Source organism: Heterocephalus glaber, unplaced genomic scaffold, assembly GCF_053883595.1.
Source record: "Heterocephalus glaber isolate CG9 unplaced genomic scaffold, H.glaber_assembly_v1.0 deba00001472, whole genome shotgun sequence".
NCBI lineage: Eukaryota > Metazoa > Chordata > Mammalia > Rodentia > Bathyergidae > Heterocephalus > Heterocephalus glaber.
This window is the reverse complement of record NW_028258315.1, coordinates 53,766,645-53,786,307: the sequence shown is the minus strand read 5'-3', so window position 1 is coordinate 53,786,307 and position 19,663 is coordinate 53,766,645. Positions and strand designations below refer to the sequence as shown.

At 37.5% G+C, this 19,663-nt stretch overlaps 1 protein-coding gene across 3 annotated transcripts in view; it reads left to right on the top strand.

The window, feature by feature from the left end:
- Nucleotides 1-19,663, top strand: part of Cntn3 (contactin 3) — a 372,584-nt gene that overhangs the window by 79,318 nt on the left and 273,603 nt on the right. For all 3 annotated transcript variants that reach the window (XM_087182023.1, XM_021266045.2, XM_004854216.3), the window contains exon 2: nucleotides 19,203-19,337. In XM_087182023.1, the coding sequence (XP_087038149.1) occupies nucleotides 19,283-19,337 (55 nt within the window). In that variant the 5' untranslated portion in view covers nucleotides 19,203-19,282. The remainder of the gene's footprint in view (nucleotides 1-19,202; nucleotides 19,338-19,663) is intronic.

The window sequence follows — 19,663 nt, the reverse complement described above, 5'->3', positions numbered from 1 at the left end:
GTTCAGAGTATTTCTCTGGCTTCAGCTGAAATTGATACTGTGGGTATCAGTGCAAGCTGCTATCACAGTTTGCCCCAATTTAGATCTACACTTCTGTGTTGATAGAGTGAGTGTTTTATACACCTAGATACAGCCCCTAATGGGTGTGAATTTCAAGCACATAAACTATTCATAGCCACGATTAGCATTTCCAAAAGGTGTCAGAATCATTCCATTAACTGTGATAAAAAAAACTTCAAAAAAAAAAGTTAAGCTGAACAGAATTTTTCTTTTTAAAGATATAAGCACCCCATGAGCAGTTAATGTCTCTTTAGACTGTTGGAGTGTAGCCTTTATTTAAGGCTTTGATTTTTCTCCAGACAAGGTGCCAATTGCATTTAATTTCTTGGAAAGAAGAGTCATTCATAGCTATCACAACCTGAATACCAAAGAGTTAGCTCAACATATAATTCCTGTAATAAATTGGTTACACACAGACTTGCTACTCCTATTTCACAGATACAACATTTGAGGAAATGAAGATTAAGTAATTTACCAAAGGTTTCATATATATATGTGTGTGTGCATGCTGTCACACACACCATGTTCAACCATAGATCACTGTGGTTCAAATTCATTTCAAAGTGTTTATGATCCTACTCACAATAATTTATTATTAGTCACTTATTTTAGAACTGGTTTTCAAAGCACTACTTACTTTTATTAAATTCAGTACATCCTGACAGTTTCAGCTCTCTTATATTTGTCTGCAAGCAAGCAAACAAAGCTACTTACAGCCCCCTAAATGGGATACAACCTGTAATTTGAAAACACTGACTTAGAGTGTAAATGTCAGGAAAGTCCTTTCTGGTAGAAAATGTGAGAGGTAATGAGGAGGAGAGATACTTGCAAAATAATGGATACAGGAGGGGAGTTTGTCTTTTGCCTTTTCCATTTTCTTTTTCTTTTTCAATATTGGGGATTGACCCCAGGGCCTTCACATTGGCCTACATCTACAGACCTTTTTTTTGTCTAAGAGATTCAGATTGGACTTAAATGTACAATCCTCCTGTTTTAGCCTCTCAGGATTACAGGTGTGGACCACCATTCCTGGCCAGGAGTTTGTTTTAGGATAATTTGTTGAGCCATACATTTGTTTCTATATTCATTTTTTAAACCATACAATAGAGCTTTTTTTCATTTTGTGTTACAAATAATTTTTTTAAATCACATATTGAAAAATTGTTACAGCTAAGATTTCTACATTTTAATGTATGTAAATTATACCTAAAGTTAAAAAAATAACAAAGCAAGATGATGATTATACTTTTTACATGACATAATATATCATTATACTTATAAAACATTTGGAATCTTGGCTGGCAGTAATTCAGAACTTAGTGTTTGCTGCAGGGAACAGGGAAAGGGGACATTGCCAGAACCCCTGCGGTGGGTCCTGGTCTCCTGAGAGCCAGGACAGCGCAAGGCAAATTAAAGAATAAAGACAGGAAATGAAATTTAGAGAAGATGGGTTCTGGGCCTGATCTGTGCTGCTCTGTGCAGACAAAGGGACCTTGAGCTTGCCACTATTTATTGGGTTCATAAGGTGTTACAGATGACTCAGAGGGCAGCAGTAATCCTAAATTGACAAGGATCTTATAATCAGATGACTCGGAAGGTGACAGTAACCCTATGACCATGAACATCTTATGATGATGAGGATCATAGGTTGATTAGGATGGTGAGATAAGCAAAACATTCTTAGAACAGTAGATGGGATGAGTTAAGCTGATAAAGAGTTTGTCCCTTCCACGTGAAACTTTTCTGCTTAGTTCTCAAAGACCCAGAATATCTTCAGCTGATGTAATCTTGCCTTTAAGCATCACAGCATCGTGGGACCATTGAGGTCTCAGTTGTGACCAGAGGCAAAATGGACTTATGTTTCAGCTCCATAATTGGCCCACAAGAAGACTAGGCTTCATACAGCCCTAATTATAATTTAATTGTGAAATGATTTTTTTCACCAGAAAGTATGTAAAATGGTTCCAGACAGTTTGCCATTGTTACCTTTCTTTTTATTTTGGTACTGGGATGGAACTCGGGTCCTTGTGCTTGCAAGACAGGCAGTGGAACCACTGAGCTAAATCCCCAGCCCTTTCCATTGTTATCTACCTAGAAACCATTCTACCTATGTTGTGTTTTGGATATCTGGGAGAAAGGAATTCTTTAAAGAGATTCATTGGTATCATTTTTAGTGATTAGTGTTGCTAAATGTGTCTGAATGCTTTGAGAATGTTTGCTAGAAAGTATGCAACCAGATTAGGTTTAGACCTAAGAAACAGAGAAATAGTAGCAGTATAGTTGGTTTTTAGAGCTTTTCAAAGGAGAATAACTCCATAACATCAAACCATGGTTTCTAAATTAATGTCACACTATGCATAAAACTACTACCGCAGGATATAGGACAGGCTCAGCAGCTGGCCTCTGGCCAGGTGTCACTGTTACTGTAACCCCCACAACCAGCAGCCTGACAGTCCAGCAGAAAGGCCAACCTGAAAATGTCTCTGTCCCAGAGTTTGCTTTTCTCATTTGGCCAATGCCTTTTTTTTTGTTTTCTTTAGCATAATTTTGTTCTTGTACATGTGAGTTTGGCTGAGCAGAATCATTACCATGCAAGGAAACTCCAGGAAGACCTTCCCCTTTAGAAAAATGTATCTTCTCCATCCTTTATACTGAATTTCCCCTCTCCCTTTATCAATATGGTCAAGAATTATTCCAATTAACTTTATCCTTTGATGGCCTTCCATCCTCCTCCCATCTCTAACTTCTCTTCCATCTGTCATGTGAACTTACTAAAAGCATAGCTGATTCTGGCCAACTCCTCTTCCTGGCCCTCTCCTTGCACTTCTACCAACTGCTCTGTAGCTAGTGATTCCCAAGGTTTCTGTTGAAATGGAGATTAATAACTTCACTAAAGGCATTTATTTTGCAGACCTCCTCCTCCTCCACTTTTTTATTCTTCCACTTTCTTTTTTCTTTTTTTCTGCCCCCCACCTTCTCTTTTTTCTATCTTGCTCTTGTTCTGACTTTTTCTGCAGTACTATAATAGTTTCATGGCAGCAGCACATTCTGTAAATTCACTCATATTTTGTCCCCTTTCGATGGATTTTTGTAACTTTTCATACCTGTGCAACCATTCTCACATCCAATTTTAGGACACTTGCGTCATGCAGAAAGAATGCTCAAGCCATTTGTATTTATTTCTGAGACACACCCTCAGCCCTAGGAATCTATTCCTTGGGATGTTTCCACTGTTCCTTTGCACAACCACAATTATGTTCACTGGGCCTTCCAGCCTTTCACATAGACCCTGAGCCATTCTCTCCCTTTCATGGATCACCATCTGTGCTAGATTTTGCTTTTTTAGTGTGACTGTGTACTTAAGCTTTTCCTTGTCCCTGAGTTAATCCTCCTCTTTTTAAAGTATTACCTCCGAAGCTGCCTACCCAGTATGTCACTATGATGTCTCCATTTTCTACTCATTGGTTGTGCTTATAAGTAATAGTACATGAAAGAAGCACAACTCATGAGATGTACCCTAATAGGAACTTTGTGATTCAGAACTGTCCCTTTTGCTTTTTTCTGAAAAGTTCGCATCTCTGTTCCTTTCCTGCCACTGGATGACAACCTAGGTAGCCTTACCCACTTTGCCTTTGATAACGCTTAGATAATGGACCTAGTTTCAATGGAAATGTTAAACAGTCCTGTATCATGTACTGTTACAACTTAGAGCATAGTTTAAAGGTAAATCTATTCTTGGTGCCCAGCTGCTCTGAGGGTAAGTCTGCAGTTAGAGAAAGATACTATGACTTCTTTCTCACTCTTTAAAATACCACAGTGTTATATGTGCACCCATGTTCATAGCAGCACGATTTGTAATAGTGAAAACTTGGAAGCAGCCCAATTGCCCATCAACTAGAGACTGGATAAAGAAAATGTGTTTTGTTTTGTTTTTAATAAAATGGAGTACTACTCAGCCATAAAAACCGAGAAATTAGAGACATTTATTGCTAAGTGGCTGCACATTGAGGTGATACTCTTAAGTGAAGTAAATAGGACACACCTGTGTAAATCTTTAATAGTTTCTCTAGTGTGAGAAACTGAAAGTGTAAATAAGGAGTAAAAGGTATAATAGATAATGTCAAATAGGAAGAAAAGGGGCAAAGGGGAAGGGGAAGTGGGAGGGGTAGGGGAAAGGAAAGAAGGGAATGGAATTAATATGAGAAAATGAAAAAATGGAAACAAAGTCTTTGTAAATAGGGAGGGATGGAGGGGTTGAAGGGAGGGCAGGGGAAGGGGGAAAAATAAGAACCAAGAGAGATTATGTGAAGGTGCAAATTTCCCATGATGAATGTCATTATAATTGTATACCTAAAATGTACCAAAAATTAAATTTAAAACAAAAAACAAAACAAAACAAAAAAAGTAACTGTTGCAGATTTCAAGGTCCCTTTAGTGCTTTGGAAAGGAAGAGGAAAAATAAAGAGAGATCATCAGGTTTTACTTGATTGAACTCACAGTAGCTGAGTATCATGGCACTTTGGACTTGCTAGAAGTTTAAAGTTGACATTTTCATAAGTGGTTCTTTTGTGAGTTCATTAGAGATCCTCAAATATGGGAGATGTTTCTTCCTTAAATTCCTTAATGCCCCCCAACCTAGTTGCTTCTTCATTTCTCAGCCCTTTGATGTCCAGAGACATCCTCACTTCCCATGGTCAAGGTAACGAATATGCCATGGAGTTTGCTTGTCATTTTTCTCTTTCTTTTTCTCACCATTGAAGGTGATAGGATCCAAAAGACTCAGTAAAACTTGTGGCCAGGTTCTTTTCAAGGGAAATGTAACATTTAAAAAAAATTTCAGAAAAGTACCTTAGGAAACATAAGAGCTGTTGTTTTTCCAGGTGAAGACTTACTTGAAAATGCTGCGCTTTTCGGGAAAGTTGGACTTGCTGTGAAGTATAAGTCTTGTCCTGAAACAAGCTACAAGGTCTTTAGTGCATGTCAAGTGGAAGTACTCACCTTGTTTGGAGAGATATTTGTAGAGCAGTGTGCCCTGGATGTGGTCATGTTGGTTTGAGGTTTGAGCTAAGCAGGAAAATGTCAAGTGTACTCAGGAAATTTTGACATTCCATCCAATATTTTGAAGTGGGTCATGGGTTGGCATGATTTGGTAGCTTTATCTTCTCCTTTCAGCTTTGCACTTGAACAAAACTAGTAGAATCAATTAAAAAGTAGATTTGCAGGTTATTTTTTCTGACATTGTATTAGTGACATTGGTTTTGTCAGAGGAGATCTTTTTGAGTGGAAGGCAAAGATAAAGAGGCTCTGAAATCAACACAAAGCATCTCAGGGTATTCTGGCAGTAGTTTTATACAGCTGATCCACCTGCTATGATGTGCACACAACAAGACCTCTGATTCTCTTTACTCTTGCTTTTGGACACTGACTGCTAGAAGACTAAAAGCAAAAGTTAACAAGATGGCAGAAATGGCAAACCTCACCTGAAAAACAGATTCATAATTTCAACTTTCTGCCAACCTTTTCAGCAGTAGCCTTTTCAGGAATATTTGGTTTATTTTGAATAGGTGTTGCTTTATAAAAATCACATAATTTAGATTTTTCAGTTTCCATAAAGTTTCTATTACTCTGTCATGAAAAATGAAGTAAGAAATAAATTTTCAAACATGCACACACTCACATAATGTAAAAGAAATTATTTTCCAGGGTAATAAAACAAAATATGTACACAGAAGTTAGGCTGATTATCTAGGTGCATTTGGTCTAGAGAGGTAAATAGATTTGGCTAATGTCTTTAAAAAGGGATCTTAACCTACAAAAGTTTGCAAATTACTGTTTTTTTGCAGACTCTTACCTGGTTGGCAAGAGAAGCTATAGTATTAACTATAATAGAAGGTGTTGAAATTGAGGAAGAGTCAAAAGAGGGAAGGTAAAGTGTTGTAGGTGTTCACAAAAGCATGAGATGACTTCCAGCTGGCATTTGCCTAATTTGCTGATTGTTCTACTGTAAACACAGAACGACTGGTGTTGAAGGTGACATCAAATTAGGCATATTATATTCTCCACTCTCCTACGTGGCCAAACATGAGTGAACTGGAAGCAGAATATGTGAAGTTGTCAGGAATTTTTCACTTGAAGCCCAGGATTATGCAAATTTCATCACCTAGACGCCCTACCGAGGTCCTGAGTGGCACGGAACACACCAAATCACCCCACTGCAGACCAGCAGGTCTGCGCACGCCCTACTGAGGTCCTGAGTCACATGGAACGCGCCAAATCAGCCTGCTGCAGACAGGCAGGTCTGTGCACACCCTACCAAGGTCCTGAGTCACACAGGCAGGTCTGCTCACGGCCTACCGAGGTCCTGAGTCACAGGGAATGTGCTGAATTACCCCGCTGCAGACAGACAAGTCTGCCCATACCCTACCAAGGTCCCCAGTGGCATGGAACATGCCGAATCAGCCCGCTGCAGACAGGCAGGTCTGTGCATGCCCTATCTAGGTCCTGAGTCAGGCAGAAGATGCCAAATCACCCCGCCCCACACAGGCAGCCACCTGGTTCCACACTACAAAGACGCAGAGGACACCATATCACCAGACAAAGGTACTGAGTCCCGCTGCTCCTGGCCCAGATGTAGGGGCTTCTGAGCTGCCATCCCACTGCTCCTGGTCCAGAGGAAGGGGCTTCCCAGCCACCATCCCTACCTCTGCTCCCAGCCCACAGGAAAGGGCTTTTGGGTCACCATCACTACTGCTGCTCCTGGCCCCTGTCCCACCTCTCCCAGCTCAGAGGAGGTAATCCATGCAGGTGCTAACAGCCCCCCACCCCAGTCAAAATGAGAAAACACATAAATAGTCTCAAAACCAGACTTCCAGATCACCTACAGCAACCCCAAAGGGAAATGAGATGGAACACTCTGATATTCAACCACCTGGATCCACTGAACTGGCAACAAAAGGGGATCTGGAAAAAATGAAATCAGAAATAATTTCTCACATAACAGGAGAAATTGTGCCCCTAGAGCAACACATGATTAATAAATCTAGAGAGGAGCTGAGGAACATTATGGAATCCCAACATAAGAAACAAATGGAATCCATAAAACAGATGCAAATAGATTTCCAGGACATGAAAAACTATTGAAAGTCTACACAGCAGAATGAGCCAATGTGAGGACAGAATTTCAGATATAGAAGATAAGATTGCAATTAGTGACCAGGAAAAGAAAAATTCCTTCAAAATTATAAGAGAACATTAGAAATCAATCCAGCAGCTGCTAGATGATGCAAAAAAGAATAACATAAGACTGACTGGGCTCAATGAAGAAACAGAAGAGAATGGAGATGACATAAAAAATCTCTTCACAGAAATAATGGCAGAAAACTTCCCAAACGGGAAAAGAGCTTGGCATACAGATAAGTGAGGCATACAGGACTCCAAATAGCCTTGATCAAAAAAAATTTACACATAGGCATATAATTGTTAAGATTCCAGAAACACAACAGAAGAACAAAGTTCTCCAAGCAGTCAGAGAAAAGAAACAAATCACATACAAAGGAAAGCCCATCAGAATCACAGCAGACTTCTCAACACAAACCATCAAGGCAAGAAGAGCTTGGAGTGACATATTCCAAGCCCTAAAAGAAAACAGCCTCCAACCCAGATTGATGTACCCTGCAAAACTATCTTTCAAAATTGATGGAGAAATAGGATACTTTCATGACAAAGAGCACATTAGGAACTTTGTGAATACCAAACCAGCACTCCAAAAAATTTTACACAATATCCTAGGAACAGACATTGAGGATCACAGCCCCAGGAAGCAAAGCAGAATGAACCCATCTGGCATGACAAGAAATTAAATGGAAAGGGGGAGAACCCAACAAAAAGAAAAAGTCATGGAAATGACAAGTCAGTACGTTTCAGTTATAACCATCAATGTTAATGGTCTCAATTCACCAATCAAAAGAAATAGACTGGCAGAATGGGTCAAGAAGCAAAATGCAACAATATGCTGCATACAGGAAACACACTTAATTCAAAAGGAAACTCATAGACTGAAAGTTAAAGGGTGGAAAACAATACTGCATGCGACAGGAACCTGAAAAAAAGCAGGAGTAGCTATCCTCTTTGCAGATCAAGTAGATTTCAAACCAACACTGATTAAGAGAGATGAAGAAGGACACTACATCCTTGTAAAGGGAAGAATCCAAGAGGAAGAGATGACAATCATAAATATCTATGCACCAAACACTAGTCCACCCAACTATATAAAACAAATACTAACAGACATGAAAAGTCATATATGCACTAATATACAGTTGTAGTGGGGAACCTCACCACCCCACTGTCACAAATAGATAGATCAACTAGACTAAAAAGAAGTAATGAAATACTAGAACTTAATCGAACTCTTGAACAAATGAATTTAACAGATGTTTACAGTGTCTTCCACCCCACAAAATCAGAATACACGTTCTTCTCAGCTGCACATGGGTCATTCTCCAAAATAGACCACATACTCACACATGGGACATATTTAAGTAAGTGCAAAGGAATTGAAGTTATCCCCTGTATATTATCAGACCATAGTGCAATGAAATTGGAGATCCATAGAAATTGAAACTCAAAAAGTTTCATAAACACATGGAAATTGAACAACCCACTTCTGAATAACCAAGGGGTCACAGAGGAAATTAAAGAAGAAATCAGACAGTTCCTTCAATTAAATGACAATGACAATACAATATATCGGAATATGGAACACAATGAAAGCAGTCTTACAAGGGAAATTCATAGCAGTGAATACGCATATTAGGAAAACAGAACGAGCCCAATTAAACAACCTGATGCTGAACCTCAAGCTTCTAGAAAAAGAAGAGCAGGACAACCCCAAAGTTCATACAGGGGAAGAAATTATAAAGATCAGAGGAGAAATCAATGCAATGTAGAGTAAGAGAATGATAAAAAAAATCAATGAAGCCAAGAGTTGATTCTTCGAAAGAATCAACAAAATTGACAAACCTTCAGCCAACCTTGTCAGAAAAAGGAAAGAAAATGCCCAAATCCATGCAATTAGGAATGAAAAGGGTGAAATTACAACAGACCCAGCAGAAATCCAGAGGATCATCAATACCTACTTCCAGAACCTATACACCAATAAGATGGACAACACAGAAGAAATGGACAGATTCCTAGATACATATGAATTACCAAAGTTGAACGAAGAAGACCTAAAAATTCTTCCCAACCCAATATCAACCAATGAAATTGAAAATGTAATTTAAAATTTATCAACTAAGAAAGTCCTGGTCCCTGATGGCTTCACTGCTGAATTCTAAAAGACATTTGGAGAGGTACTACTGCCACTACTGTTTAAACTCTTCAGTGAAATTGAAAGGGAAGCAGTACTCCCAAATTCATTCCTGGAAGCAAGCATCACCTTGATCCCCAAAGCAGAGAAAGACCCACCCGAAAAAGAGAACTATAGGCCAATCTCACTAATGAAAATAGATGCAAAAATCCTTAATAAGATAATGGCAAACAGAATGCAGAAGATCATCAAGAAGATCATACACCCTGATCAATTGGGATTCATCCCAGGGATGCAGGGATGGTTCAATATACGAAAATCAATCAATGTAATACACTATATCAATAGAGCTAAGGACAAAAACCATATGATTATCTCCATAGATGCAGAAAAAGCATTTGACAAAATCCAGCATGCATTTATGATAAAAACCCTACAAAAAATTGGAATAGATGGTCTCTACCTCAAACTGATAGAAGCCATCTATGAAAAACCAATAGCCAATATCATACTGAATGGTCACAAACTGAAATCCTTCACACTAAAATCAGGAACAAGACAAGGATGTCCACTATCACCACTCTTGTTCAATATTGTTCTGGAAACATTAGCCATGGCAATTAGACAAGAGAAAGAAATAAAAGTAATAAAGATAGGTAATGAAGAAGTCAAATTGTCATTATTTGCATGATACTCTATATAGAAGACCCCAAGAACTCCACCAAAAGTCTTCTAGACTCAATAACCAAATTCAGTCAAGTAACTGGTTACAAGGTCAACACACAAAAATCAATAGCTTTCTTCTACATCAATGACAGACTCACTGAGAGAGAAATAGGGCAAATAATTCCTTTCACAATAGCATCCAAAAAACTTAACCTAAGAGTCAACCTAACAAAAGAATTTGAAGACCTCTTCTCTGAAAACCATGACACTCTGAAAAGAGAGATTGAAGATTATATCAGAAAGTGGACAGACATCCCCTGCTCCTGGGTAAGAAGGATTAATATAGTGAAAATGGCCATACTTCCAAAACTGCTATATAGATTTAATGCGATTCCAATTGAGATCCCAGCAGCATACTTCATGGACCTTGAGAAAACAATCCAAAACTTCATTTGGAACAAGAAGAGACCCAGAATAGCAAAAGCAATTCTAGGTAACAGAGACATGGCTGGGGGCATCACAATCCCCAACCTGCAACTATACTACAAAGCTACTGTGATAAAAACAGCATGGGACTGGCAAAGAAACAGACCTAAGGACCAGTGGAACAGATTAGAAGATGCAGAAACAACGCCAGACACACTCAGCCATCTCATCTTCGGTAAAGGAGCCAAACACCCTCACTGGAGGAAAGATAGGCTCTTTAAGAAATGGTGCTGGAAAAATTGGGTTTCCACTTGCCAAAGATTAAAATTAGACCTGTATCTCTCACCATGCACTAAACTAAAATCAAAATGGATTAAAGATCTAAGTATTAAAATAGAAACTCTGAACAAGTTGGAAAAGAGGTTAGGTAGAACCCTTAAAGACATTGGTGTAGGAAAAGATTTTATGAACAAAACCTTAGTTGCCCATGAACTAGCACAAATAATCAACAAGTGGGATCTCTTCTTTTTAAAAGGCTTCGGCACAGCAAGAGAAACCACCAGCAGTGTGAAGAGACAACCCACAATGTGGGAAAAAATCTTCACCTGCTCTTCCTCAGACAAAGGTCTACTATCTCGAATCTATAAAGAACTTCAAAAGATCAGACCTCCCAGATTTAAAGACCCAATCCAAAAATGGGCATCTGAAATGAACAGACATTTCTCACACAAAGAAGTAGAAACAGCAAATAAATACATGAAAAAATGTTCAACATCACTGGTCATTGGAGAGATGCAAATGAAAGCAACACTGAGATTCCACTTCATTCCAGAAAGAATGGCTGCTATCATGAAATCAACCAATAACAAATGCTGGCGGGGCTGTGGGGAAAGAGGAACCCTGCTCCAGTGCTGGTGGGAGTATAGACTGGCGCAAGCACTTTGGAAATCAGTATGGAGATACCTCAAAGAACTAGGACTGGAAGTCCCATTTGACCCCGCTATTCCACTGCTGGGATCATCCCCAAAGAATTAAAAGAATCATACCACAGTGATATATGTGCACCCATATTCATAGCAGTACAGTTTGTAATAGCTAAAACTTGGAAACAGCCCAAATGCCCATCAACTGGAGACTGGATAACGAAAATGTGGGTTTTTTTTATAAAATGAGTACTACTCAGCCATAAAAAATGAGAAATTAGAGACATTTATAGCTAAATGGTTGCATATTGAGGCGATACTCTTAAGTGAAATAAATAGGACACACATGAATAAATACCGAATAGTTTCTCTGGTGTGAGAAACTGAAAGTGTAAATAAGGACTAAAATGTATAATAGGTCATGTAACATAGGAAGAAAAGGGGCAAAGGGGAAGGAAATGGGAGGGCTAGGGGAAAGGATAGAAGGGAATGGGATTAATATGAGAAAATGGAAAAATAGGAACAAAGTCTTTGTAAATAGGGAGGACTGGAGGGGTTGAAGGGAGGGCTGGGCAAGGGTGAAAAATAAGAACCAAGAGAGACTATGTAAAGGTGCAAATTTCCAATGATGAATGTCATTATATTGTATACCTAAAATGTACCAATGATTAGAATGAATAATTGATAATGTAAAATAGGAAGAAAAGGTCCAAAGGGGTAGGGGTAGTGAGAGGGGCAGGGGAAAGGAAAGAAAGGAAAGCAAAAATGATGAGAAATGGAAAAAATGGAAATAAAGTCTTTGTAAATAGGGAAGGGTGGAGGGCGTCAAGGGAGGGCTAGGACTGGGGAAAAAACAAGAACCAAGATGCATTATTTAAACTACAATTCCCAATGAGAAATGTAATTGTGTTGTACACCTACAATGTACCAATAAAACAATTTAATAAAAAAACAATTTCATCCCCTACCAAGCTACTTCCAGCAGGAAAGAGGCAGAGTTAGTATGCAGAGTGGATGAACTACATTTCTGAAAGATGTGCAGATCGTGAATGAATGAATTCATGATTATGAGTGTAAGTAAAGTGGTTATCAGATGCCTGATTTCCAATCTAGCAGAATGTTTAGTCACTAGTTGGTTGAGTGTCTTGGTATTATGGCTGCATACCTGGATACTGAGTTAATGTAGATTCTGGAAGGCTCACAACACAACACACCACAGAATCACACCTTTATCTAATAATATTTGAATATTTCAGTGTAATAAAAGTCTCTACCCTGCTCAGGATTTTTTTGTGTGTGTGAGAATCAGGAATCAGATTTATTCATAAATGGAATGTGTGTCTAAAATATAGAAGTTAGAGGTGACTTTTTGTGGATGTGAGAGATGATGCTGTCATGTGATTCTTCTACACAGAATTGTTATAGGATTTTTCTTTCAGTAAAAAAGTTTGTTAGATATTTGTTACTCTGATGGAATCATTCCCATTCCCAAACTTTTCCCACATAAAGAAACAACTCTGAGCATTTGCCAAGACCTCACTGAACGTTGCCTTATATATATTTAAAATGATAAATACATATTTTCACGATAAGAATATTTTCATAATTCACAGTTTTAGTAACAATTTTATGAAGTATATAACAAAAGCCACAAATGCTCTCTTCCTTCTTTAATGCAACCAGGGACAACTATTTAGAGAATTTTTGTTTGGAGTCCAAGGTCTAGCATTTTTTAGCTCAGTTGACATTAAGAATTACAGTTGTCAATATGTACTATATTTGGGAGCTATTAAAAGACTCCTATGAAAAACATGTTGTGAATATTTTAAGCTTTCCCCCCTCAAATGCAAGTCTGTTAGGGAAAATTCTAAAGGGTATCAAGTTTTTCTTGGGTTTAGAACATTCCCATGAATAGTAGAGTATTTTTATTGTAGCAAATAACATTTTGATTCGAATTTATCTTCGTTTAGTAACTTCCTTTGTAATTATTTCAGCTTTGTGATTTCAGAAGTGGGGCAGCTTTAATGTTTCCCTTAGCTCCGTGATAATACTCGGCAATGCCAAGAAGTCAAGTCATGATTATATTAATTACATAGATTATTTATAAAGTGAATGCCCTACTTTAACATTGATTAAAAATAAGCAATTTTATTTTAAAAATTGGCTTCCTGGATGAGGTTTTTCAATCTTCAGATTTTATACAATGTATCTGTATATGCATATATACGAACACTAGATTATATGGGATTCACTGATCTCTTAAATCAGATAGTTTGCTTAGTATTGTGTAATTTCTGATTTCTTTGAATATGTAGACAAGTGTAAAATTGACGTGTTAAAAATGTGTTTCAACATTTTAAGACAGCTACAGTTTATAATATATCTGAGTTGAATATTCATTGCAAATTTGAGCATATCAACCTCCTCCTTAAATTTCAGTGACTTTTCAAAGAGCTTTATCTAGAGGCTAGTATTTTGCCAGGCACGTAGAGTTGGTTCCATTACACATCTGCAGTCTTATTTCACACCACACTGGATTAGGCCATTGCCTTCCATCTCATAGGCCTTCCTCTCCTCCCGCTTGGTGCAAAGGATTGAACTCAGGGCGTTTGCATGCTAAGCAAACACTCTGCCACTGAGCCACACTCTCAGCCCTTCTGTCTGTTCTTGCAACAAACCATAAGCTCTTAAGGCACAAAATGTTTACATATCATACTCTCTGAGCCTACAAGTGATTGCCAAAATATTTACCAGTAGTGGAGCGTGATCACTGACCAATCAGAAATGCCATGGGGTAGAGCACTATTCTGGAAACCCATTGCTGAGAGAGGCATTAACCCTTTACGTGGTGCTTCTAGTGAGGTGTGCTTAGGTTCTGGGGCAATCTGGAAGATGAAGTGGTAGTTGATAGAAGAATGTTTGGACAATGGCTACTCACCTGCCTATTTACCTGCTCAAAAGTCCATACTTAGTCCTTGTCTGTTCCTGGAAAATTTTTTCCTTCTGTCATAATAATGCATCATTAATGTGTCATCTCTTTTCTTCATGTTCCACTTGCTCAGAGATTCTTTTATCTTCCTGATGATGATTATTCTCATTTAGACTTTCATAGAAACTACTGTCCCTCACATTTACCTTTCACAGGGGCTAGTTTAAGAACACTTTGTAATCATTTGAATAAATGGTCATTCCTGCTAATTGATGTAATCCATGAAAGTAGGGATCATAGGTCCCCTGACACACCCCACACTCTTGAGCTAAGAGGTATCCAATAAATACTTACTGAATTAGTGAGATTTCAAAACAATTTTAAAACTTCTTTCAATACATTCATTCCTTTTAAATGTTAACTGATATGTATGTTGCCTTGAGGATGTATTGTTATAAAGATAGCTTAAAAAAACCCCATCAACTTCTTTTTTCTTTCTTACACACTTCCCTGAAGTAAGTATGGCCAGATCCTGTGCTGTGGCTTATCCTGTGGTTCCAGTAGAAATGCTTCTCAATCGTATTATGTCTAGTAGAAAGATTAATATCTTCTAAATTGAAGTAGTCATTGTTCGCAGCAAGAAACATTGCATGAAAGCCTACTATGAGCAAGGGTATTTTGGACCATGAAGCAAATTCTGTTCTTCAAAAAGGGAATAATTTGTTGCTTATCTATTTTCTGAGTTCATAACACTTCATTTTTCACTACAGTATGAGAATGAAGATCATATTTGTTCTTTTGGTGACATATAGTACACAGCTTCACTTATTTATTTAAACGCTTTTTAATTATCGTGATGATGATGATGAAGAAGAAGATGATAGTGGCAATGTTACTACAAGATTCTTTGCTAGATTTACCCCCTCCCCTTATTTTTCCCTAACATATCCAATTGCCTGTTTTTTCTGAGTCAGTTATTTCTAAATTCCTTCTAGGTTAGATTGTATAAACTGTATAACTGTGACATTTTCAGGGGAAGAGATATCAGTTTAATCAGCATAGTCCTGGAGCCTTTCCAGAGGTTGAGTCTTATCTATTGTTTACAGAATTTAAAATGTAGTTTTATTATTACTTGGTTATTTATGAATCTTAGACATATATGTCATGTTAATGCATCTCTTGCTTACCATGACTTGGATGACTAGTTGGCATTGTTATATTCACTTCAAAATTTAAAAAAAATCTTGCTTTCTACCTTTTTATCAACTTGTGTATCTATTCATATGTGTGTTTATGTTACCCTTCTCATGATTTCCCAACCACTGTTTCCTTATATGCATGATTAGAAGGAAATTATGCCTGTGAGTTACAATTTAAAGCTAATCTACAATGACATTTTTTATAAGTTAGATTAGTAGTTGAATATAAGTGTGGGCATAAGATGTATCATTGATTGGGCAAAGGTAAAGAAAGGAAGACTATGTGTGTGACAGCCTTGGGTCCAAGTGAGGATTATCAGCCACTGGAAAGGTTTAAGTGTTGTAATAATTGATTGAGGTAAGTGTGTGCCTTTCGTATATACTTAAATTATTCAGTAATTTTATCCATCCATCACTGGGACCTAATATTACTGAAAATAGCTTTTAAAAGTCTCCCTTTCTTATGCACTGTGGAGCAGACACTGCATGTGGTCTGCTTACACCCTTTTGCTTTTAACATTTCCATACTCACACCACTTCCATTGTCTAGCACAGACCTTTGTTTTCTTTCACTTCTTTGGCCATTGTAATAGCTCCTATAATGGGTTAGAATGGCCAAGTCACTAACAGTCCTGGGAGTGGCCTCCAATAATGACTGATCATGACTGATGTATAAATACCTCTGCTCCCTGTTCTTTGGCCAGGAGAACTCTTGGGTGACTCTGAGGTGCATGTTTTATAGGTGATGAACTTTGAGAATCTCCCTTTTGGGAGTAAATTCCAGTCACATACAGTAAGAGGTGGTATATATCTAGCCCTTCTCTGGTGACTTTCATTTCCCATTTGACTTCTACTTACTGGAACCATTTTTGTCCTTGGCGTTCTAAGTAAACAGCTTGCACTTGAACAAACATTGAGTTGGGGAATTGGGATGGGGAGTGTCTCAAATCAGCACCTGCAATTTATGGTAATGTGAGTAGTGAGAGGAGGTTAAAGAACCAATGATGTTTTAAGTTTCCAGACTATACTTCTGAGGAGAGTAGTTCTTTTTTTTTTTTTTTTTTTGGTATGTCCTTTTATTGGTACATTTTAGCTGTACAATATAATGACATTCATCATTGGCGATATGCACCTTTACATACTCTCTTGGTTATTATTTTTCCCGCTTCCCCTGCCCTCCCTTCAACCCCTCCATCCCTCCCTATTTACAAACACTTTTTTCCATTTTTTCATTTTCTCATATTAATTCCATTCCCTTCTTTCCTTCCCCCTACCCCTCCCACTTCCCCCTCCCCTTTTCCCATTTTCTTCCTATTTCATATTATCCATTATATATTTTAGTCCTTATTGCCACTTTGTTTCTCACACTAGAGAAACTATTTGGTATTTACACATGTGTGTCCTGTTTATTTCACTTAAGAGTATTGCCTCAATGAGCATCCATTTAGCAATAAATGTCTCTAATTTCTTGTTTTTGATGGCTGACTAGTACTCCATTTTATTTAAAAAACCCCACATTTTCTTGATCCAGTCTCCAATTGATGGGCATTTGGGCTGTTCCCAAGTTTTAGCTATTACAAACTGTGCTGCTATGAATATGGGTACACATATATCAGTGTGGTATGATTCTTGTAATTCTTTGGGGAAGATACCCAGCAGGGGAATAGCTGGGTCAAATGGGACCTCCAGTCCTAGCTCTTTGAGGTATCTCCATACTGATTTCCACAGTGGTTGCACCAATCTACGCTTCCACCAGCAGAGGAGCGATGTTCCTCTTTCCCCACAGCCCCGCCAGCATTTGTTGTTGGTTGATTTCATGATAGCAGCCATTCTTTCTGGAGTGAGGTGGAATCTCAGCCTTGTTTTCATTTGCGTCTCTTGAATGACCAGTGATGTTGAACATTTTTTCATATGTTTATTTGCTATTTCTACTTCTTTGTGTGACAAATATCTGTTCATTTCAGATGCCCATTTTTGGACTGGGTCTTTAAATTTGGTAGGGCTGATTTTTTAAAGTTTTTTATAGATTCGAGATAGTAGACCTTTGTCTGAGGGACCTCTGGTGAAAATTTTTTCCCACGTTGTGGGTTGTCTCTTCGCACTGCTGGTGGTTTCTCTTGCTGTGCAGAAGCTTTTTAGTAAAAAGAGATCCCACTTGTTGATTGTTTGTGCTAGTTCACAGGCCACTGAGGTTTTGTTCATAAAGTCTTTTCCTACCCCAGTGTCTTGAATAGTTCTACCTAACCTCTATTTCAACCGGTTCAGTGTTTCTGATGGCTTCACCTCTGAATTCTATAAGACATTTAGAGAGGAACTACTGCCACTACTGTTTAAACTCTTCAATGAAATTGAAAGGAAAGCAATACACCCAAAAATCTGTCCTGGAAGCAAACATCACCTTGATCTCCAAAGCAGAGAAAGACCCAACCCAAAAAGAGAACTATAGGCCAATCTCACTAATGAACATAGATGCAAAAATCCTCAATAAGATACTGGCAAACAATGCAGATGATCATCAAGTAGTTCTTAATTTTATATTGACTTTTTCTAGATTCCCACATACCTAGTTCATGTTATGTCCAACTCCTAGCATTCTGGCTATACTCTACCTCTTAGTTCTCACCTAAGAGCATACAATCAGATTGTAGGCACACAAGGACATTACTGTCTATCACAGTAGTTGATTTAATGCATAAGTACATAATGAAAGTTCCACTCTTTTCACTCATGAAATTATTATTCTTTTGGAAACACTTAATATCTGATTGGATACATCATATTCCAGGAACCAGTTGTTGAGAACCACTGTCTAAAGGGACCTGTGATTTCTTCCTTTGGCTCACTGACAATTAAAATAGCCCAGTCAAAACAGCTGCTGAGTCAGAGAGGCATATACTTTCCTTGCTAAAATGTCAGGCTTTAAAAACATCCATTCCCTTGCTTGGAAATAGCTGAGTTTCAGTAGTTGAGTGAAGATTGTGTGAGTTTAGGTGATTGTATCTAGCTTACTTGATCATTAACCATGCAGCTTAAATAGTTTCAAGGGGCCAATGAAAATGACACAGGGCTTTTTCACATAATCGTTTCCTTTTAACCAGTACATACAAATTCATGAAAATTCAAGAAACCGAAAAGAAAATGATATCATCTGCAAGGTTCTTAGACAGAACAGTTTCTACTATTATCATTTTTATCTGTTTTATGCAACATATGTAATTGGTTGCTTTCTGTGGTTATCTCTGAAAAAATAAGCTTCAGATAGAGTACAATTTTATGCTTTATTAGAGTCTCAGAAACTAAGAAAAGTCTTGCTTTAGTATATCTATTGGACTCTTCTAATTTTACTAGAATGTTATCATTATAGAAAATGAGAAAAATTTGAATTTCAGGTTAATATTTTATTTGTTGCAATTATTATGTAGGAAAGTTAATGTTTAATATATTGATATTTAATATTTTAGTACTAGAGAACATTTCTAATTATATAAAGTTGTTTCTGTCTGCCTGTCTTTTACATAAAGTGTTTTTAAAGTATGTACATTTCAAGCATTCTCTATTTTGTATCAGAAAAGATTCATTTTATCTGAGGATTTTGAGTGTGTTTGAAACAGTTTATAGAAGAGAAGAAAATCTCTGTTTTAAAGGAGCTTGTTCTTAAAGTCTAACTTCTTTGTACATATATTTTACAGATTAAAGAAATTATCTGAAGACAAAGCATTCTATTCTTGAGAGACTGGACAAGAGTTACTCTTGCTTTTGGCAATTAAAAATGATGTTGTCATGGAAACAGTTGATCCTGCTTTCTTTCATTGGCTGTCTTGGAGGTAACAATAAGCTGTATTTTCTAAGTTGAGGTTAGAAGTATTCTTAAGTCATGTGCTTCAATGTTGAAATAAAACTTAGCAGTGGCAAAAGAACACAAATATTTTTCCCTAGAAAAAAAGTGCAGTTTCTCTTTTCTAATTATTGTATTCTCATTTCCCTTCCCCCTGAGTTCTGCAAGTTATTTTATTTCTATAGCACATATACTGATACCTATTATTAGAGATCTTCAATTGAATTATAATTAGGATTATTAATAGAGCAACTAAAATTTGAGAATGTTAATTTGAGAACTTTTCCCCAAAAGAAGAAAGTAGTAAGCTCTAAC